The sequence below is a fragment of the Melanotaenia boesemani genome, chromosome 21 (genome assembly GCF_017639745.1).
Source record: "Melanotaenia boesemani isolate fMelBoe1 chromosome 21, fMelBoe1.pri, whole genome shotgun sequence".
Taxonomy (NCBI): Eukaryota; Metazoa; Chordata; class Actinopteri; order Atheriniformes; family Melanotaeniidae; genus Melanotaenia; species Melanotaenia boesemani.
Genome location: NC_055702.1, coordinates 30,003,407 through 30,023,740, shown reverse-complemented (window position 1 = coordinate 30,023,740; position 20,334 = coordinate 30,003,407). Strand labels below are relative to the sequence as shown.

Sequence of the window (20,334 nt, the reverse complement as noted above, 5' to 3'; positions counted from 1 at the left end):
TACCAACTTTGTCCAGAAGGTGATAACGTCACACTGAGTTTCTTTCAGTGCAATGTTTTCTTGCAGGTCGATTAACTCACTCTGTAGTGGAGCAGCTGTGGCCCATGGGAAGATTTGTTGTGGTTCTGAAGCAAACTCTCTCACCTTTCTCACCAGAAATGGATTGTGAATGCACAGAAGGACTTGTTTTCCAAATATGAAGTCATCAAAGCGTGTCTTGAAATTTTCAATCAGCTTCTCCACAAACTCAACATGATGCTGATGATGCCCTTTTCCTTTGGTCTGTTCCAAAAGTTTGGGGAAGTGGAGCAGTTCCTCCTATAGGTAAAAATTAAAAAGGAATATGATGTTTACGTTTAAAAGGGCATGAAGTTTCAAAAAGTAAAATCCAGATAATGTGTGTGGTAGGAAATATTATTATCAGCCTACCTGTAGGTCAATTTTGAAGACCTCCAGTTTCTTCTGGAAAGCACGCACTGCTGATATCAGCTCACACACTGTGTTGTTCTTCCCTTGTAGCTTCAGATTTAGGTTATTCAGATGAGATGTTATGTCAGTCAAAAATACCACAGCTTCCATCTTTTCTGGATTTTGCAGGAATTCCATCAACTGTTTTGCTTTTGCATTCTTTTGCTCTGACAGAAACACTTGTAATTCATTCCTAATGGCCCAAAAACGCTCCAGGACCTTGCCTTTGCTCAGCCATCTGATGTTGTGCAGGAGCAAATCATCAAATGCTGCATGGACCTCTGTCAGGAATGTGTGCAGCAAGCGATGCTGCAGTGCAGATGATGCTCTCAATAAGTTTGAGTCTCATCATTGTTGCCATGATTTCAGAGTAGACTTCTCCAAGACTTGCACAAAGGACAGACTGGTGAATTATACAGTGGTAAGATATCAGGTGAGGGTGGAGAACTTTCAGGCGCTGAACCAGTCCTCTCTCTCTCTTCCCATCATAGCTGGAGCTCCATCAGTAGCAACTGACACAACTTTCTTCACATCTATTCCTTTTTCATTCAGCATTTCCAGTATTGCCTTATAAATGTCTTCTCCCCTTGTTTGTCCACAAAGGTTTGCCATGCCCAACACATCTTCAACAAACTCCCTCTTTGACTCATCATAATACCTCACAAACACCATCAGCTGAGCATTATCAGTGGTGTCAGTGGACTCATCCACAGCTAGGGAAATGCACTCTGCATTTTTTATTCCATCACGAAGCTGTTTAGCTACATTACCAGCCAGTATTTCAGTGCGTCTGGTTGCTGTGCTATGAGAGGGGGATTTGCTTAATTTTAGTTGTCATTTCCTCTTTTTGTTTGCCTTCAAGCATTGTGTCCATCACTTCAGTCATGCATTCTTTTATTATTTCTGCATCTGAGAATGGTTTCTTGTGTTTACCTAAAATCCACGGCACTCTGAGTGAGCACTCGGTTGCTTTTTGCTGTTGTGTCATAGGTGTGATGAGAATCCTGCTTGCAGCTTCATATGACGATTTGAGTCTGTTTAGTTTTGTTGTTCTTACCTCTGAATTTGAGGGAAATGTCTCTTCAAAATGTCCGTGCTTGCTCTCATAATGCCGTTTCAAATTCGAGATCTTCATCACGGCTATGGTCTCCTGACATATTAAGCACATTGTTCTCCCTCCGACCAGCACAAGACCAAACGCAAAATTTTCAGTCCATTCCTCTTTGAATTGGCGATTTTCACTGTCCACTTTTCTTTTAGCGGAAAACTTGGAACACGCCATTTTTATGCTACCGCTGGCAGAGGTTCAAGCATGGGCAGTAGTTTCACCAAGCAAACCGCTCCAAAAGGAAGAAAAACTTGGCGCTCTCTCCGCAGCAAATGAGTGTCCGAGTAACGATGTCACGCGCTGTCAGTGTATCGTTGCCATGGAGATGAGAGTCCCGGTTTACATGTGCTGATCCAACCAAAACACACTGTGAAAGAATAACAGTTGGGGGGGCCACAAATAAGTGGCAAGCGGGCCGGATGAGGACCGGGGACCGCCTATTGAGGCCCGTTGTTCTAGAGCCTGGGTCCATCCACGGAGAAAGCCCAGACCCCAGTGGTTGTACTTGGCTTTTAGAAATTCCACCAGATCTCATTGTTCTGTTTGGGTTGTGCATAGACAGCATGTCAGATAAATACGATGAACTGAAGCCATTAAGAGCTTTAAAAACAAAAAAACTAAGAGAAAAAAATCAACTCTAAACGAAACTGGAAGCCAGTCAAGCAATTACAGAACTGAAGAAGTTAGTTAAAAACGAGCCGATTGTGGAGGTGCCTGAGGAATGAGTACAGTAATACTAGGAATGAGTAAAGTAATACTAGGAGTGAGTACAGTAATACTAGGAATGAGTACAGTAATACTAGGAATGAGTACAGTAATACTAGGAGTGAGTAAAGTAATACTAGGAATGAGTACAGTAATACTAGGAATGAGTACAGTAATACTAGGAATGAGTACAGTAATACTAGGAGTGAGTACAGTAATACAAGGAATGCGTACAGTGGTACTAGGAATGAGTACAGTAATACTAGGAATGAGTACAGTAATGAGAGGAGTGAGTAAAGTAATACTAGGAATGAGTACAGTAATAGTAGGAATGAGTACAGTAGTACTAGGAATGAGTACAGTAATGAGAGGAGTGAGTAAAGTAATACTAGGAATGAGTACAGTAATAGTAGGAATGAGTACAGTAATACTAGGAATGAGTACATTAATGCGAGGAATGAGTACAGTAATACTAGGAATGAGTACAGTAATGCGAGGAGTGAGTAAAGTAATACTAGGAATGAGTACAGTAATAGTAGGAATGAGTACAGTAATACTAGGAATGAGTACATTAATGCGAGGAATGAGTACAGTAATACTAGGAATGAGGAAAGTAATACTATGAATGAGTACAGTAATACTAGCAATGAGTTAAGTTATACTAGGAATGAGTACAGTAAGACTAGGAATGAGTAAAGTAATACTAGGAATGAGTACATTAATACTAGGAGTGAGTACAGTAATACTAGGAATGAGTACAGTAATACTAGGAATGAGTAAAGTAATACTAGGAGTGAGTACAGTAATACTAGGAATGAGTACAGTAATACTAGGAATGAGTGCAGTTATACTAGGAATGAGTACAGTAAGACTAGGAATGAGTAAAGTAATACTAGGAGTGAGTACAGTAATACTAGGAATGAGTACAGTAATACTAGGAATGAGTGCAGTAATACTAGGAATGAGTAAAGTAATACTAGGAATGAGTAAAGTAATACTAGGAGTGAGTACAGTAATACTAGGAATGAGTAACAGTAATACTAGGAATGAATGCAGTAATACTAGGAATCAGTAAAGTAATACTAGGAATGAGTAAAGTAATACTAGGAGTGAGTACAGTAATACTAGGAATGAGTACATTAATACGAGGAATGAGTACAGTAATACTAGGAATGAGTACAGTAATACTAGGAATGAGTACAGTAATAGTAGGAATGAGTACTGTAATACTAGGAATGAGTACATTAATGTGAGGAATGAGTACAGTAATACTAGGAATGAGTACAGTAATGCGAGGAGTGACTAAAGTAATACTAGGAATGAGTACAGTAATAGTAGGAATGACTACAGTAGTACTAGGAATGAGTACAGTAATACTAGGAATGAGTACAGTAATGAGAGGAGTGAGTAAAGTAATACTAGGAATGAGTACATTAATGCGAGGAATGAGTACAGTAATACTAGGAATGAGTACTGTAATACCAGGAATGAGGAAAGTAATACTATGAATGAGTATAGTAATACTAGGAATGAGTTAAGTTATACTAGGAATGAGTACAGTAAGACTAGGAATGAGTAAAGTAATACTAGGAGTGAGTACAGTAATACTAGGAATGAGTACAGTAATACTAGGAATGAGTGCAGTAATACTAGGAATGAGTAAAGTAATACTAGGAATGAGTAAAGTAATACTAGGAATGAATGCAGTAATACTAGGAATAAGTAAAGTAATACTAGGAATGAGTAAAGTAATACTAGGAGTGAGTAGAGTAATACTAGGAATGAGTACATTAATACGAGGAATGAGTACAGTAATACTAGGAATGAGTACAGTAATACTAGGAATGAGTACAGTAATAGTAGGAATGAGTACAGTAATACTAGGAATGAGAACATTAATGCGAGGAATGAGTACAGTAATACTAGGAATGAGTACAGTAATGCGAGGAGTGACTAAAGTAATACTAGGAATGAGTACAGTAATACTAGGAATGAGTACAGTAATGAGAGGAGTGAGTAAAGTAATACTAGGAATGAGTACAGTAATAGTAGGAATGAGTACAGTAATACTAGGAATGAGTACATTAATGCGAGGAATGAGTACAGTAATACTAGGAATGAGTACTGTAATACCAGGAATGAGGAAAGTAATACTATGAATGAGTACAGTAATACTAGGAATGAGTTAAGTTATCCTAGGAATGAGTACAGTAAGACTAGGAATGAGTAAAGTAATGCTAGGAGTGAGTACAGTAATACTAGGAATGAGTACAGTAATATTAGGAATGAGTGCAGTAATACTAGGAATGAGTAAAGTAATACTAGGAGTGAGTACAGTAATACTAGGAATGAGTACAGTAATACTAGGAATGAGTGCAGCAATACTAGGAATGAGTACAGTAATACTAGGAATGAGTAACAGTAATACTAGGAATGAATGCAGTAATACTAGGAATAAGTAAAGTAATACTAGGAATGAGTAAAGTAATACTAGGAATGAGTACATTAATACGAGGAATGAGTACAGTAATACTAGGAACGAGTACAGTAATACTAGGAATGAGTACAGTAATAGTAGGAATGAGTTCAGTAATACTAGGAATGAGTACATTAATGCGAGGAATGAGTACAGTAATACTAGGAATGAGTACAGTAATGCGAGGAGTGACTAAAGTAATACTAGGAATGAGTACAGTAATACTAGGAATGAGTACAGTAATGAGAGGAGTGAGTAAAGTAATACTAGGAATGAGTACAGTAATAGTAGGAATGAGTACAGTAATACTAGGAATGAGTAACGTAATACTAGGAGTGAGTACATTAATACTAGGAGTGAGTAAACTAATTCTAGGAATGAGTACAGTAATACTTGTAATGAGTAGAGTAATACTAGGCGTGAGTAAAGCAATACTAGGAATGAGTACAGCAATACTAGGAATGAGTACAGTAGTACTAGTAGTGAGTACAGTAATACTAGGAGTGAGTAAAGTAATACTAGGAATGAGTAAAGTAATACTAGGAGTGAGTACAGTAATACTAGGTATGAGTAAAGTAATGCTAGGTATGAGTAAAGTAATACTAGGAGTGAGTAAACTAATTCTAGGAATGAGTACAGTAATACTAGTAATGAGTAGAGTAATACTAGGTGTGAGTAAAGTAATACTAGGAATGAGTACAGCAATACTAGGAATGAGTACAGTAGTACTAGGAGTGAGTACAGTAATACTATGAATGAGTACAGTAATACTAGGAATGAGTAAAGTAATACTAGGAAGAAGTAAAGTAATACTAGGAATGAGTAAAGTAATACTAGGAATGAGTAAAGTAATACAAGGAGTGAGTACAGTAATACTAGGAGTGAGTAAAGTAATACTAGGAATGAGTAAAGAAATACTAGGAGTGAGTAAAGTAATACTAGGAGTGAGTAATGTAATACTAGGAATGAGTACAGTAATACTAGGAATGAGTGCAGTAATACTAGGAATAAGTAAAGTAATACTAGGAATGAGTAAAGTAATACTAGGAGTAGTACATTAATACTAGGAGTGAGTACAGTAATACTAGGAGTGAGTAAACTAATTCTAGGAATGAGTACAGTAATACTAGGAATGAGTACAGTAATACTAGGAGTGAGTACAGTAATACTAGGAATGAGTACAGTAATACTAGGAATGAGTAAAGTAATACTAGGAATGAGGACAGTAATACTAGGAATGAGTAAAGTAATACTAGGAGTGAGTCAAGTAATACTAGGAGTGAGTAAACTAATTCTAGGAATGAGTACAGTAATACTTGTAATGAGTAGAGTAATACTAGGCGTGAGTAAAGCAATACTAGGAATGAGTACAGCAATACTAGGAATGAGTACAGTAGTACTAGTAGTGAGTACAGTAATACTAGGAGTGAGTAAAGTAATACTAGGAATGAGTAAAGTAATACTAGGAGTGAGTACAGTAATACTAGGTATGAGTAAAGTAATGCTAGGTATGAGTAAAGTAATACTAGGAGTGAGTAAACTAATTCTAGGAATGAGTACAGTAATACTAGTAATGAGTAGAGTAATACTAGGTGTGAGTAAAGTAATACTAGGAATGAGTACAGCAATACTAGGAATGAGTACAGTAGTACTAGGAGTGAGTACAGTAATACTATGAATGAGTACAGTAATACTAGGAATGAGTAAAGTAATACTAGGAAGAAGTAAAGTAATACTAGGAATGAGTAAAGTAATACTAGGAATGAGTAAAGTAATACAAGGAGTGAGTACAGTAATACTAGGAGTGAGTAAAGTAATACTAGGAATGAGTAAAGAAATACTAGGAGTGAGTAAAGTAATACTAGGAGTGAGTAATGTAATACTAGGAATGAGTACAGTAATACTAGGAATGAGTGCAGTAATACTAGGAATAAGTAAAGTAATACTAGGAATGAGTAAAGTAATACTAGGAGTAGTACATTAATACTAGGAGTGAGTACAGTAATACTAGGAGTGAGTAAACTAATTCTAGGAATGAGTACAGTAATACTAGGAATGAGTACAGTAATACTAGGAGTGAGTACAGTAATACTAGGAATGAGTACAGTAATACTAGGAATGAGTAAAGTAATACTAGGAATGAGGACAGTAATACTAGGAATGAGTAAAGTAATACTAGGAGTGAGTCAAGTAATACTAGGAGTGAGTAAACTAATTCTAGGAATGAGTAAAGTAATACTAGGAATGAGTACAGTAATTCTAGGAATGAGTAAAGTAATAGTAGGAATGAGTACAGTAATACTATGAGTGAGTAAAGTAATACTAAGAATGAGTACAGTAATACTAGGAGTGAGTACAGTAATTCTAGGAGTGAGTACAGTAATACTAGGAATGAGTACAGTAATACTAGGAATGAGTAAAGTAATACTAGGAGTACAGTAATACTAGGAGTGAGTAAAGTAATACTAGGAGTGAGTAAACTAACTCTAGGAATGAGTACAGTAATACTAGGAATGAGTAAAGTAATACTAGGAGTGAGTGAAGTAATACTAGGTATGAGTAAAGTAATGCTAGGTATGAGTAAAGTAATACTAGGAGTGAGTAAACTAATTCTAGGAATGAGTACAGTAATACTAGTAATGAGTACAGTAATACTATGAGTGAGTAAAGTAATACTAAGAATGAGTACAGTAATACTAGGAGTGAGTACAGTAATTCTAGGAGTGAGTACAGTAATCCTAGGAATGAGTACAGTAATACTAGGAATGAGTAAAGTAATACTAGGAGTACAGTAATACTAGGAGTGAGTAAAGTAATACTAGGAGTGAGTAAACTAACTCTAGGAATGAGTACAGTAATACTAGGAATGAGTAAAGTAATACTAGGAGTGAGTGAAGTAATACTAGGTATGAGTAAAGTATACTAGGTATGAGTAAAGTAATACTAGGAGTGAGTAAAGTAATACTAGGAGTGAGTAAACTAACTCTAGGAATGAGTACAGTAACACTAGGAATGAGTAAAGTAATACTAGGAGTGAGTGAAGTAATACTAGGTATGAGTAAAGTATACTAGGTATGAGTAAAGTAATACTAGGAGTGAGTAAAGTAATACAAGGAGTGAGTAAACTAATTCTAGGAATGAGTACAGTAATACTAGGAGTGAGTACAGTAATACTAGGAATGAGTACAGTAATACTAGGAGTGAGTAAAGTAATACTAGGAATGAGTACAGTAATACTAGGAGTGAGTAAAGTAATACTAGGAATGAGTACAGTAATACTAGGAATGAGTAAAGTAATACTAGGAATGAGTACAGTAATACTAGGAATGAGTACAGTAATACTAGGAATGAGTACAGTAATACTAGGAGTGAGTAAAGTAATACTAGGAATGAGTACAGTAATACTAGGAGTGAGTACAGTAATACTAGGAATGAGTACAGTAATACTAGGAGTGAGTAAAGTAATACTAGGAATGAGTACAGTAATACTAGGAGTGAGTAAAGTAATACTAGGAATGAGTACAGTAATACTAGGAATGAGTAAAGTAATACTAGGAATGAGTACAGTAATACTAGGAATGAGTAAAGTAAAACTAGGAGGCTGGTTACAAACCTTGTTTTTAAGGTCAAGGTTTGGTTCTTTTTACGTATAGTAAGGGAACAAATGCAAAACAAAACTTTTTACCTTTGGTGTCAACAGGAACATGTTTAATGACATTTAAAGTGAAACCACAAACAAAAACCCTTTTTTAACCTCGTCCTGAACAGCATGGTGGCAGCAGAATGATGGTCTGGTTGCCATTTTGTGCCGAACACATGTGATTTCTGGGCTTTATGGTCTTTAATGATAATTCAAGTATTACTCTTTATTTTAAAATGTTTCTATTGTTGAATTTACACATTTATGCTGGACCTGACAAGAGGGGGGAGTAAACAACAAAGAAATAAAGAGTGAAGGAGTTGTGTGTCTGGCCCCACCAAGGGCTGTAGAGAGCCTCGGCTGCCCAGCAAGACCAGGCAGATGAGCCAAAGTGGTCCTTAAAGTTCAGCTGGTTGTCTACCATGACACCAGGATTCCTGGTAGAAGACGTAGACACAAGCGTGATGGAGTCGAGCTGCACGCTTATCTGTGGCGGTAAGGAAGGATTGGCTGGACAGACAATGTGCTGCTAAATAAAGACCCATCAGGTCTTATTTTCTTCCCAGTAGAAGATAAACACTTTCTCAGATGAAACAGATGTTACACCATGTGATGGAGAACGAGCTGATCGTGAATCTGATGCAGCAACACGTCTGGAAAAAGTTAAACTGATCTTGGCTGTATGTCCATGGTCAGACTGTGGGAGATACCAGCTCTGAAAAGACTCACCATATCCAAAAACGTGGCGTGGCATCTGGACACGTTCCTGTATGCTTGTACAGGAACAGTCATCCTGGACAGCTCGGTGTCGGACCCCTGACCCGTCAGTGGTTGCTCTTCAGAGAATCAAACGGGAAAATGGGGTCAGGTTGCACTTAAACTCACTAGTGAGGAACAGTAACCACTGAACAGGAGGTACTTACTGTCACCGGAGCTGCTGATGTGGCGGTAGATGATGTAGCCCACGGTGGCCCCGACAGACAGCCCCGCAGCCAGGGCCACCATTTTACCTGAGCTCAGGCTGCCTTTCTGCCCCTCCGCTACCATATCCATGATGCAGCATGCACCCAGTGGAAAACTCCACCTAAACAAAGACAAAAGGCTCTGGTTTCAGCATCATGGCATTTCTCCCCATATTTCAGGCATCTGGTTGCATCGGGTAAAACATGAAGGCGGCGATGGAGGAACCTCACTGCTGCCATGCAGGACAGAAAACTCATCCAACATCCTTCAAATTAAACTTTCCTCTCATTACATCTCATAAAATGTTCTTTACACCATTAACCCTTAAAACTAAGACTTTTTAGCCCACATATTTTTATATTATACGTATTTATATATTATACATATTTATACTAGCGCTGGGCACGTTAACGCAACGTTTTATTAACACCGTTATTTTTTTAATTGCACGTTAAGGTTGTTTTTGTTTTTTTTCTGGCCGCTGGCTTTGATGACAGAAACATGGCGTCCATGTCTTCCTTCCCTGCTGCAGCGGTGATGATGTAATCAGGAGAGAGCGGCTTTATTAACATGAAGACACGTTTTCTGTCTGGAACTTAAGAAAGAAGAAGAACTGATGTTTCTCTTTGTCTAAACCTGCAGATGGTAGAACATTGTGATTTTTGGACGGGAAACTTTATTTATTATTATTATTTTTTTAATAAATGCGATTTTAATTTAGGCAGGACAACAAAGGTAAAACATGTTTTCTGACTTTTACAAACGTGAAGCATAAATCGGGTCTTCTTCTGCCTCTGGTTCGGTGAATCTTGGTCATATTAAGATGAAACTTCCAGCTGTGGAATCTGTGAGATGTGAGCTTTCAGTAGAGGAGCCGTTTGTTCGTGTTCATGGGGAAACATCATCTGTGTTTACATGTTTTTCAGACTTTGTGTACCTGGTCTTTTAATTATTGCTGTCTTAACTGTGTTTGTTGGTGATAGAAATGGTTTTACTGAGCTGGTAGCTGAGATTCTGGACTTTCTGTGGATACCACACATGTTTATAGTTACATCTACAGACCTGATGCTACACCCGGAAACCAGATGTTAACCCTTAACTCCCGGTAGCGGAGGCTGCAGGTGCAGAGGTGAAGCTAAACAGTCAAGCTAAGAATGAAAGTTTAGAGAATTTATATCCATAATGAAGCAGTGAAGGTGCATGGATGGAAGTTATTGTGCATATTGTGAATATTTCTCTCTCCTCACCATCTAGAAGCTGTGAGATTCTCATCCTGCTTTCTGTCTGTTCACCTGATGCTGATATTCATCACATATTGTTCCTTCTGTGTTTAGAAGGAAGCAGCTTCACAGCTTTAAATTCATCCTGCTGACTTTTTACCTTATAGTTAGTAAATCCTGAACATTTCATCCTTCTTTCTCGTAAATATTTGATTTTATAAACATATATGAAGAAATATTTTAACTGTTGCTGTTTAAAGAGAAAATTGCTGCTAAACCTGTTTATGTGTTTAGTGCAGGGGTCTGCAGCCTTTCCAATCCAAAGAGACATTTTTCCCTCAGCCAGCTAAATAAAACTACTTTAGAGACGCAGATGTTACCAGACTTTTCAAAAAGACAACTTAGAATTATTGATAAATATCTACTATACTACTACTACTACTATAGGACATTTGTTGTCATTTAAGAAGAACCACATTTTTATTTCCATTTTTAGGTTTTAAAATAAAGAAAAACATAAAACCTTTATAAAAAGAGGATAAACAGACTTTCTTCTAAGGGACGTAGATATTTGTGGAAAATGATGGAAAGTTAAAAAAAAAGTTCCTGGTTTCCAACCTAATGACAAGAAAGATAGATTTAAAAAAAAAACATTTTGTGTAAAAATGCGATTAATCGTGATTAAAAATTTTAATTGTTGCCCAGCACTAATTTATACACACACACATACACATGCATATATATATATACATATACATATGTATATATATATATGCATACGTATATATATGTATATATATATATATACATATATATAGATTCTACAATGTTTAAAGATAATGAAAAAGAGTTAGACTCTCTTACCAAACTCATCTTCGAGACCTGGTATTCAGTACTCAAAAAATGTAAAATACAGAATGAAATATAGAATTTTTAGTTGGCTGGTGTACGATGTGAACTTTAAGCCAGGAGTTATGAACTAAAACTTCATAGAATGGTCAGACTGAGGGTTGACTATGTTATGCAAATTAGTAAAAGGAGGGAAATTAAGACCTTACAAAGAGAATTTGATTTGGATAAACAAGATTTCTACGTGCATTTTCAGATTTGAGATTATTATCAAAAAGAAATGAGACCAGGCCTCCCAGGCAATGCATATAACAACATAAGTGGAAAACTAATAAACTCTGTCAAGGTTTGATGGCTCACAAGAAAACCTCAACTTTACATATAAGAGATAAATGGGAAAAAAGTAAAGGTGCAAATAACGGATAACATGTGGGACACAACAAGGTACATCGAGTTCCAAATTGTGGAAAATATTCTGTTGGAAGAATATTGTCAGAATTTTGTTATTCCCAAGATAAAGAAGGAGTCACTGTGCAGCAACCCTGCTGGAGACCATATGGAGAGCAGGATGTGGACCATGCACATGCTTTTTGGCGATGTATAGACACATTACTGGGATGATGTTGGGAAACAATTGAAAGAAATATGAGATACCTAAAACATGTACAGTTTTATACCAGGGACATTTAGCAGATGTCAGCACTCCAAAAATGGATCAATATTTGATTAGGAGTCTTTTGGCAGCTTCAAGAAAGGCAATTACCTGGAAATGGTACAACATCAACCTCCCACGTCAGAGGACTGGAAAGAAACAGTGGAGAGCCTGCACCTGAGGGGTATTGCACGAAACCAAGAAAAGGGATTAAGCCGGGATATGTTGGTTATCCTGGCTGAATTTAAATGGTAAATGGTCCTTATTTATATAGCGCTTTTCTGTACCTGGATACCCAAAGCGCTTTACATTATACATCACATTCACCCATTCACACACACATTCACACACTGATGGCGGAAGCTGCCATGCAAGGCGCTCGACCACGACCCATCAGGAGCAACTAGGGGTTCGGAGTCTTGCCCAAGGACACCTCGACATGAACACGACTTGGCCGAGGATCGAACCGGCAACCCTCGGGTTACAAGACGACCGCTCTACCTTGCTGAGCCATGCCGCCCCATATTTAATATAATAATTAACATATATAATTTAGCCCTAAGTCGGTTGCATGAAAGCAGCTCAAACTAAACCCGGCCAAGTTACTGTGGTGATTTATCCGCTGCAGCTAGCCTGCTCCAGACCAGGCTAACTGCCGGAAGATTAATCCTAGCGAGTCACCTGCATGTCCAACGTCAATTCTGTGAGGAATTAATGTGTTTTACAGCATGTCCATGGTCTCCCTAAGTATGGCGCGTCATTTTAATCATCCAGTATTAAAATATTACAAATACAGTCACTGTACATTTAATCCAAATCTGTTCGTAATCGCAACAGCCTTTTTATATGGATTCGAGTTGCAGTATTATTACTCAGGCCAAGTGTTATATTGCTATGCTAATGAAGACTGCTCGTCAAAGTGCTGTCAGAGGTTTTATAAATATGTGTTTTATTGCATTAATTGAGATTACAAAACACAGTGGATGAGGTTACAAAGGTGTATTAAAAGAAATCCGTGACGAGGTCAATGTAGAATATTCAGGTCCAACTCCCCTTCACCTGTTCCCTCTTCATAATGGCTTGCCCTTTATCGGAGGATGTGCTGGACGAGGAAGCCCGCATCCTCAGAAGAGCATTCAGACGTGAACGAGTCTTCAGGGACACTATATTATATGTGATTGTGTTCCATGTGCAGTAGAATTGCAGTACTTTGTGTACCTTGTATGAAGCGGACAGTTTCTGTGGCTGGGACAGAGTCAGTTATTGTCCCTCCCTGGATCCCCTCCATCACTGGCCTCCCTTTATTTAAATGGAGGCCAGTTCCTCTGCTGGAGTCACATCCTGGCTTGGTGGGCCGCCCCCTGTGCCAGTTTATAGGCCTTTTTTTAACTGCTACAATCATACAGACATTGAACATGTCAGCAGACACCTCATCTATTCACCTCATTTGTTCACGGTTATCTACTTTGGTGTCACTTACCAGCCTGCAAAATGTTCTTATATTTAATTTTTTCTTGCTGCAGGTCCTTTTATGGCCAGACAGGTTTGTCCTTTATGAAGGACAGAAAGATAAAATAGATAAAAACGTTACATGAGGAAAATAGATTAAATGACACATTGTGGATAATTGTTTGCACCTAATCATACTCTACATTTCCTGAGTAACATGCACCTGCTTGTCACTCTTAAAGTATACAACAGTTAGTGGATTTGAAAAGTAACTCCTTTAATTGTAGCCTAATTATGACAGTTCCAGTGGAGCACTGTTTATTAATTGTACAGTTTTTGACTACTTACGCATTGAGCCGGTCGGCTATTGTCTGCCAGGCTCTCTCGCGTTCTTTACTTATGGCATTGGTATTGCCTTTTTTCCTTATAATATCCTTAACTTCGTCAGAGAACTCCGTCAGGAGCTGTTGTTCAGCGGCCGTGACGTAGGACGCGCGACTTTTATCCATTTCCCCATCGGTGATTCTGTGAGCGATCGCGAGGTCTGCTTCAGTATGCCGTGCACACACACTTATCCCAACTATCTTCACCTGGCTTAACCTAGCCGCACCTTCTCATCCTGGCTCAGCAAACGTGCAACCAATTAAGCCAGGATAGGCCGCGCAAGCTAGGTCAAGCTGGGCTTGTTTAATTATCCTGGATTTCTTTATTCTGGTTTCGTGCAATACCCCTCTGGTCTACAGGCGTTCTACAGAGGATGCTGTCTCCATAGCCCTGGCCCTGACATGGCCCTGACTCACCTACAGCAACACCCGTGTTAGGACGCTTTTGTGGACTTTAACACCGTTCTCCGGGACCTGCTGGTCCTGAAGCTCCACAACCTGGTCTGCCAGCATCACTCTTCACCCGGATCAGGAATTCCTCACCTTCAGGTCCAGGTGGTGAGGATAGGGAAGTCAGCATCTTCACCGCTGATCCTCACCGCCGGAACGCCACAGGTTGTGTGCTCAGCCCCACCCTCTCCACCCTCTTCACCCTGGACTGCTCTGCTACCCATCCACCACCACAGCTGGGAAGTCTGCGGACGATCCCACCGTGGTGGGTCTCATATCCCACAATGATGAGACCACTACAGAGTGGCCCTGGACTCCATCTACACCGCCCGAGTCCAGAAGAGGGCCAGACGCATTGCAGCCGACCTCCCCACCCGGGCAATGCCCTGTTTGTACTGCCTCCATCAGGAAAGCTGGACAGGAGCATTAAAACCACCACAGACAGACTCAGAGACAGTTCTTCCCCAACAGCCCCCTGTAGTTCATCACTACACCCCCCTACAGTACTCTCACACACTCACACACTCAGACCTCCATCCTTGCTGCAGGATGAACTTCATCCAGCCTGTAAATATTACTGTCTGCTGTGAACAGGAGACAGTCTAAGACTTCATCACTGTAAACGTTTCAGACGCATCACAGTGTTAAATGATTAAATAAACGATTAAACCTTTATCGTCTGCACTAATCATGAACACACTGCCGAGAACCCAAACACACACACAGCGAGGAGCGCTGGAAAACCTCCAGCTGAAGCTCACACAGACATGACGGTGAGAAGGGTGGAGGCAGGATGGAGGATGCTATGCAGATGAAGTCTCACTGGAGAACAGCTGAGGAGGACATGGGACTCGGACAATCCAACGTCTGTCTCACAGGAATACCAAACACACCACGTCTTCCCCAGTTTACACACAAGTTCAGAACTAACGACAGACAGAAAACCCCTACATTTTAGTCGTTAAGGGCAACTGTGGGTTCATGTGGGTTCATGGCTGCAGTAAAGTCACCTTTAGCTGCTGTTTCTCTGTGAAAACAGGTTAATGCATTTCTTAAGGTGCATGGAAGTGATGTCAGGCTTAACTTTTAGTAGTGGCATTAAGTAGGAAATAAAATGGCAATAATTTGAGTGAAATTCGGTTTGGTATTTTTGGGCAAAGGTCCAACTGATCCAAAAGGGAACGATTCCATCGTGAGAAAACACAGGTGTGTGAACTCCGGCTAATTATCTTTAATTGGTGTTTGGTTGCTTTAAGGAGTTTGGAGTCACGTCTCTGACACCGCGGTGAAGTTGGTTTTAGGTTGGATATTCGACAAACATTCATCGTTTCCGTGTTCATTAGCTTCCGTTTCACGTGACCAAAACACACAAAACCTGACCTGTATTATAGCACAAGATGAGACCAACAAGACACACCCCTTTCGATTCATTTTGAAAGCTCCTTCTGTTTTTTACATTTTTTTACAGTAATAAAATCAATATTTCTTCAATAGCTTCCACAATTTGTGACAGAGGGGCCCCAAACCTCAACTAAAATGTTCTATTGAGACACACAAACAAGACACACCCCTTTCGATTCATTTTGAAAGCTCCTCTGGAGGACATCCAGGGCCCAAGTCACACTCCTCCCCAGCCAGCTTGCTGCAGCTGGAGGCCCGCACCCAGCTGGCTGGAGGACAACCAGAGTCCCTGAGCCCTTCCTGGCGCACCGCTGCGAAGGAAATGCGCCCGGCGAGGGCCAGCCAGCGCCAGGGAGAGGTCCCCGCCGCCTGCCCCCCGAGAGGAGAAGCGGCGGGGATCCTCCCGCACCGGGCGGTCGTCCCTGACCCGTCGGGTTGAATCCCCCGGGCGGACTGCGCGGACCCCACCCATTTACCTCTTAACCATTTCACGCCCTCTTGAACTCTTTCTTCAAAGTTCTTTTCAACTTTCCCTTAAAGTACTTGTCGACTATCGGTCTCGTGCCGGTATTTAGCCTTAGATGGAGTTTACCACCCGCTTTGGGCTGCATTCCCAAACAACCCAACTCCGAGAAGACCGGGCCCCGGCGCAACAGGGGCCGTTACCGGCCTCACACCGTCCACGGGCTGAGCCTCCATCAGAAGGACTCAGGCCCCCGACTGACACCGGGCGAGCGGTCTTCTGTACGCCACATTTCCCGCGCCCGCCAGTCGGACGGGGATTCGGCTCTGGGCTCTTCCCTCTTCGCTCGCCGCTACTGAGGGAATCCTTGTTAGTTTCTTTTCCTCTGCTTAGTAATATGCTTAAATTCAGCGGGTCGTCTCGTCTGATCTGAGGTCGTATTCGAAGTGGGTTAGGGGTTGGGGGAGGTCACCCCCCCCTCCAACCCCCAGGCGTGGCTCCCCAGAGGAGGGGGAGGCTCACGGAGCTTGGGATCAGCCGGCTTCCCCGCTGCGACAGCGGGCAGGCTCGGGAGCGAGCACCCCTCCGCCGCGCGCCGGAGCCGTCCGGAACCCCACGGTCCCCTGCTAAGGGCGGTCCACTCTCGCCGAGGTTTTCCCTGTGGTTCGCACGCGTAACGCGGTCAGCTCGGAGACTGGAGGGTCCACAGGCAGCCGCGCCCGACTTATGCTCAGGGGCTCGACAGGAGTGGCGCCCCTTCCCTGGAGCCGGGGAAGGAGAGAGAGAGGGTGGGTCGGACGGAGCGGACGCATGGAGGGGGCCGCGCCAGAGACGCGCCCAACGTGCCGCACCGGGCATCCCAGAAGGTCTGAACTTAGGGGGACGAAGGCGCACCGTAGGCGGCCTGCGACAGCCCCAGCCGCGGAGGAGAGGCTCCTCCGATTGATGGCAAAGCGACCCTCAGACAGGCGTAGCCTCGGGAGGAACCCGGGGCTGCAATGTTGGGTACCCGGAGGCGCGCAGCGGAACGGCCAGGGCGAGACCGTCGCGTGCCGCGCTGAGGCGAGAGGTTCCGAGTGCAGAGCCCCGACCGGGGTCTCCGCCGGACGCAGGCCGGGCCCGCTCTGCGCAGACGCCGCCCCAACGCTTCCACGCGCGCCCCGACGGCAGGTCCGTTAGGCCCTTGGACGGGCCGGCGGGAGCGCCCGTGCTGCGGAGCGAGGGGTCAGTGCAGGAGAGGGGGCCGAGCCGGAGGTGTTCGACGGGCTGGCCGGGGCTCGGACCTGGGTGGAGTTGGCAGCGGGGAAGGGTCGGAGGAGGTAGGGGAGACGCGACGGGACCCGAGGGCACCGGGGCGGAGAGAGGGGGACCCCCGGAGGGACCCCTCTTCCGCCAGCAGGAGAGCTCGGGCACGCATGCCTCCATCCTGTCACACCGGTCCTTCCGCCGCGGAGCCTCGGGGGCAGGCCCTGGAGCTCTCGGGGAGAGAGCCGGGGTCCGTCCCCTCGGCTGGTTCGGGGAGAGGCCCCGCGCGGGGCGCTCGACCGTTAATGATCCTTCCGCAGGTTCACCTACGAAAACCTTGTTACGACTTTTACTTCCTCTAGATAGTCAAGTTTGATCGTCTTCTCGGCGTGACCAACCCCGGCGGGGCCGATCCGAGGACCTCACTAAACCATCCAATCGGTAGTAGCGACGGGTGGGGACTTAATCAACTCGAGCTTATGACCCGCGCTTACTGGGAATTCCTTGTTCATGGGAAATAATTGCAATCCCCAATCCCTATCACGAGTGGGGTTCAACAGGTTACCCACGCCTCTCAGCGAAGGGTAGACACACGCTGAAAAACAGAAGGAGCTTTCAAAATGAATCAAAAGGGGTGTGTCTTGTTTGTGTGTCTTAGTAGAACAATTTAGTTGAGGTTTGGGGCCCCTCGGTCACAATTTGTGGAAGCTATTGAAGAAATATTGATATTTTTACTGTAAAAAAATGTAAAAAACAGAAGGAGCTTTCAAAATGAATCAAAAGGGTGTGTCTTGTTTGTCTCTTCTTGTGCTATAACACAGGTCTGGAATTGCGTGTTTTGGTCGCGTGAAACGGAAGCTATTGAACAACCTAAAACCAACTTCACCGCGGTGTCTCTGACTCATCTACCGTGCTAGCTAAATGATAGTCGTTTTCTGGAGCATTATACATGTCTCCATAACTTTACTAACAACATTCCGTTATCGATTACTAATTCCTACATGCTCGGAGAGCATCTTGTCCACGTGACAGTCTGTTAAACCGACATAAAACACTTTCTCCTCTGAGCTCTCGGACAAGCTAACATTAGCTAGAGTAGCTGATTTAATGATAAACAGCAGTCATTCCGGAAATGGAAAAAAAAGTTTTTTAGCTCTGCTTTGTGTTCACAGACCCTGACATCGTTTACAATAAGCATTAAAAACAAGATAAAATGAAAGACACTCACAGACAGAGCCCGAGTTCCTTTAATCAATCCCGCTAGCGGTCAAGCTAACGGGAGAAGCGCTCAACAAACCGGAAACTGTCCAATGAAACGTTCAATTAAAACCGGAAACTGTTATCTTCTTTTTTAAACAACTTTATTTAAAATATATTTACATTTCAACAACAAAACAAATACAATAATAATAGTACAACTTATAACTCATGCTCGGGGTCATTATCAAACAACATTCTGGTTTTCACAGCTTTTGGATTTGTGCAAATTTTCAAGGACTTCATGTACATGTTGACATAACACAGGAAAACTGATATATTTGGTTTTAGCTTAGCAAATTTACTACAATGTATATGAAATTTAGCAAGTAGAATAAGGGGGTTAGTGACAAATCTTATTTTGTAAGGGAGGTGATCATTAAAGCAGCCAAATAGAACATATTCAATCTTCATCTTAACTTGATATTCCAGTTTTCTGTTGATGTACAAATTAACATCTTTCCAGAAAAATTTACAAGGGCAATCCCAAAATAGATGACATATAGATTTATCTGCTTGCTGACAGAAAGAACATACATGCTCCACATTGATATTAAATCTTCCCAAGGAGGCATTAACTGGATAACACCTGTGGAGAATTTTCAGTGATACTTCTCGCACTTTGTTGGTAATAAAGAATTGTCTGGGTAATGACCAGAGGGGTATTGCACGAAACCAGAATAAAGAAATCCAGGATAATTAAGCAAGCCCAGCTTGACCTAGCTTGCGCGGCCTATCCTGGCTTAATTGGTTGCACGTTTGCTGAGCCAGGATGAGAAGGTGCGGCTAGGTTAAGCCAGGTGAAGATAGTTGGGATAAGTGTGTGTGCACGGCATACTGAAGCAGACCTCGCGATCGCTCACAGAATCACCGATGGGGAAATGGATAAAAGTCGCGCGTCCTACGTCACGGCCGCTGAACAACAGCTCCTGACGGAGTTCTCTGACGAAGTTAAGGATATTATAAGGAAAAAAGGCAATACCAATGCCATAAGTAAAGAACGCGAGAGAGCCTGGCAGACAATAGCCGACCGGCTCAATGCGTAAGTAGTCAAAAACTGTACAATTAATAAACAGTGCTCCACTGGAACTGTCATAATTAGGCTACAATTAAAGGAGTTACTTTTCAAATCCACTAACTGTTGTATACTTTAAGAGTGACAAGCAGGTGCATGTTACTCAGGAAATGTAGAGTATGATTAGGTGCAAACAATTATCCACAATGTGTCATTTAATCTATTTTCCTCATGTAACGTTTTTATCTATTTTATCTTTCTGTCCTTCATAAAGGACAAACCTGTCTGGCCATAAAAGGACCTGCAGCAAGAAAAAATTAAATATAAGAACATTTTGCAGGCTGGTAAGTGACACCAAAGTAGATAACCGTGAACAAATGAGGTGAATAGATGAGGTGTCTGCTGACATGTTCAATGTCTGTATGATTGTAGCAGTTAAAAAAAGGCCTATAAACTGGCACCGGGGGCGGCCCACCAAGCCAGGATGTGACTCCAGCAGAGGAACTGGCCTCCATTTAAATAAAGGGAGGCCAGTGATGGAGGGGATCCAGGGAGGGACAATAACTGACTCTGTCCCAGCCACAGAAACT

At 41.9% G+C, this 20,334-nt stretch overlaps 1 protein-coding gene across 4 annotated transcripts in view; it reads right to left on the bottom strand.

Moving 5' to 3' along the window:
- The window catches only part of tdrkh (tudor and KH domain containing), a 35,391-nt gene extending 16,615 nt beyond the window's left edge, over nt 1-18,776 (bottom strand). The window contains exons 1-4 of one of the 4 annotated variants that reach the window (XR_006008860.1): nt 18,701-18,730; nt 11,445-11,475; nt 9,321-9,481; nt 9,127-9,233 (exon numbers count right to left, since the gene is read on the bottom strand). Coding sequence is in view for 3 of the 4 variants with exons in the window: in XM_041973179.1 (XP_041829113.1) it covers nt 9,127-9,233; nt 9,321-9,450 (237 nt within the window). In the remaining variant the exon portion in view is untranslated. Of the gene's footprint in view, nt 1-9,126; nt 9,234-9,320; nt 9,482-11,444; nt 11,476-18,700 lie in introns of all 4 variants that reach the window. The other 3 variants (XM_041973179.1, XM_041973176.1, XM_041973177.1) reach the window with 3 other exon arrangements.
- Nucleotides 18,777-20,334: the final 1,558 nt, after the last annotated feature.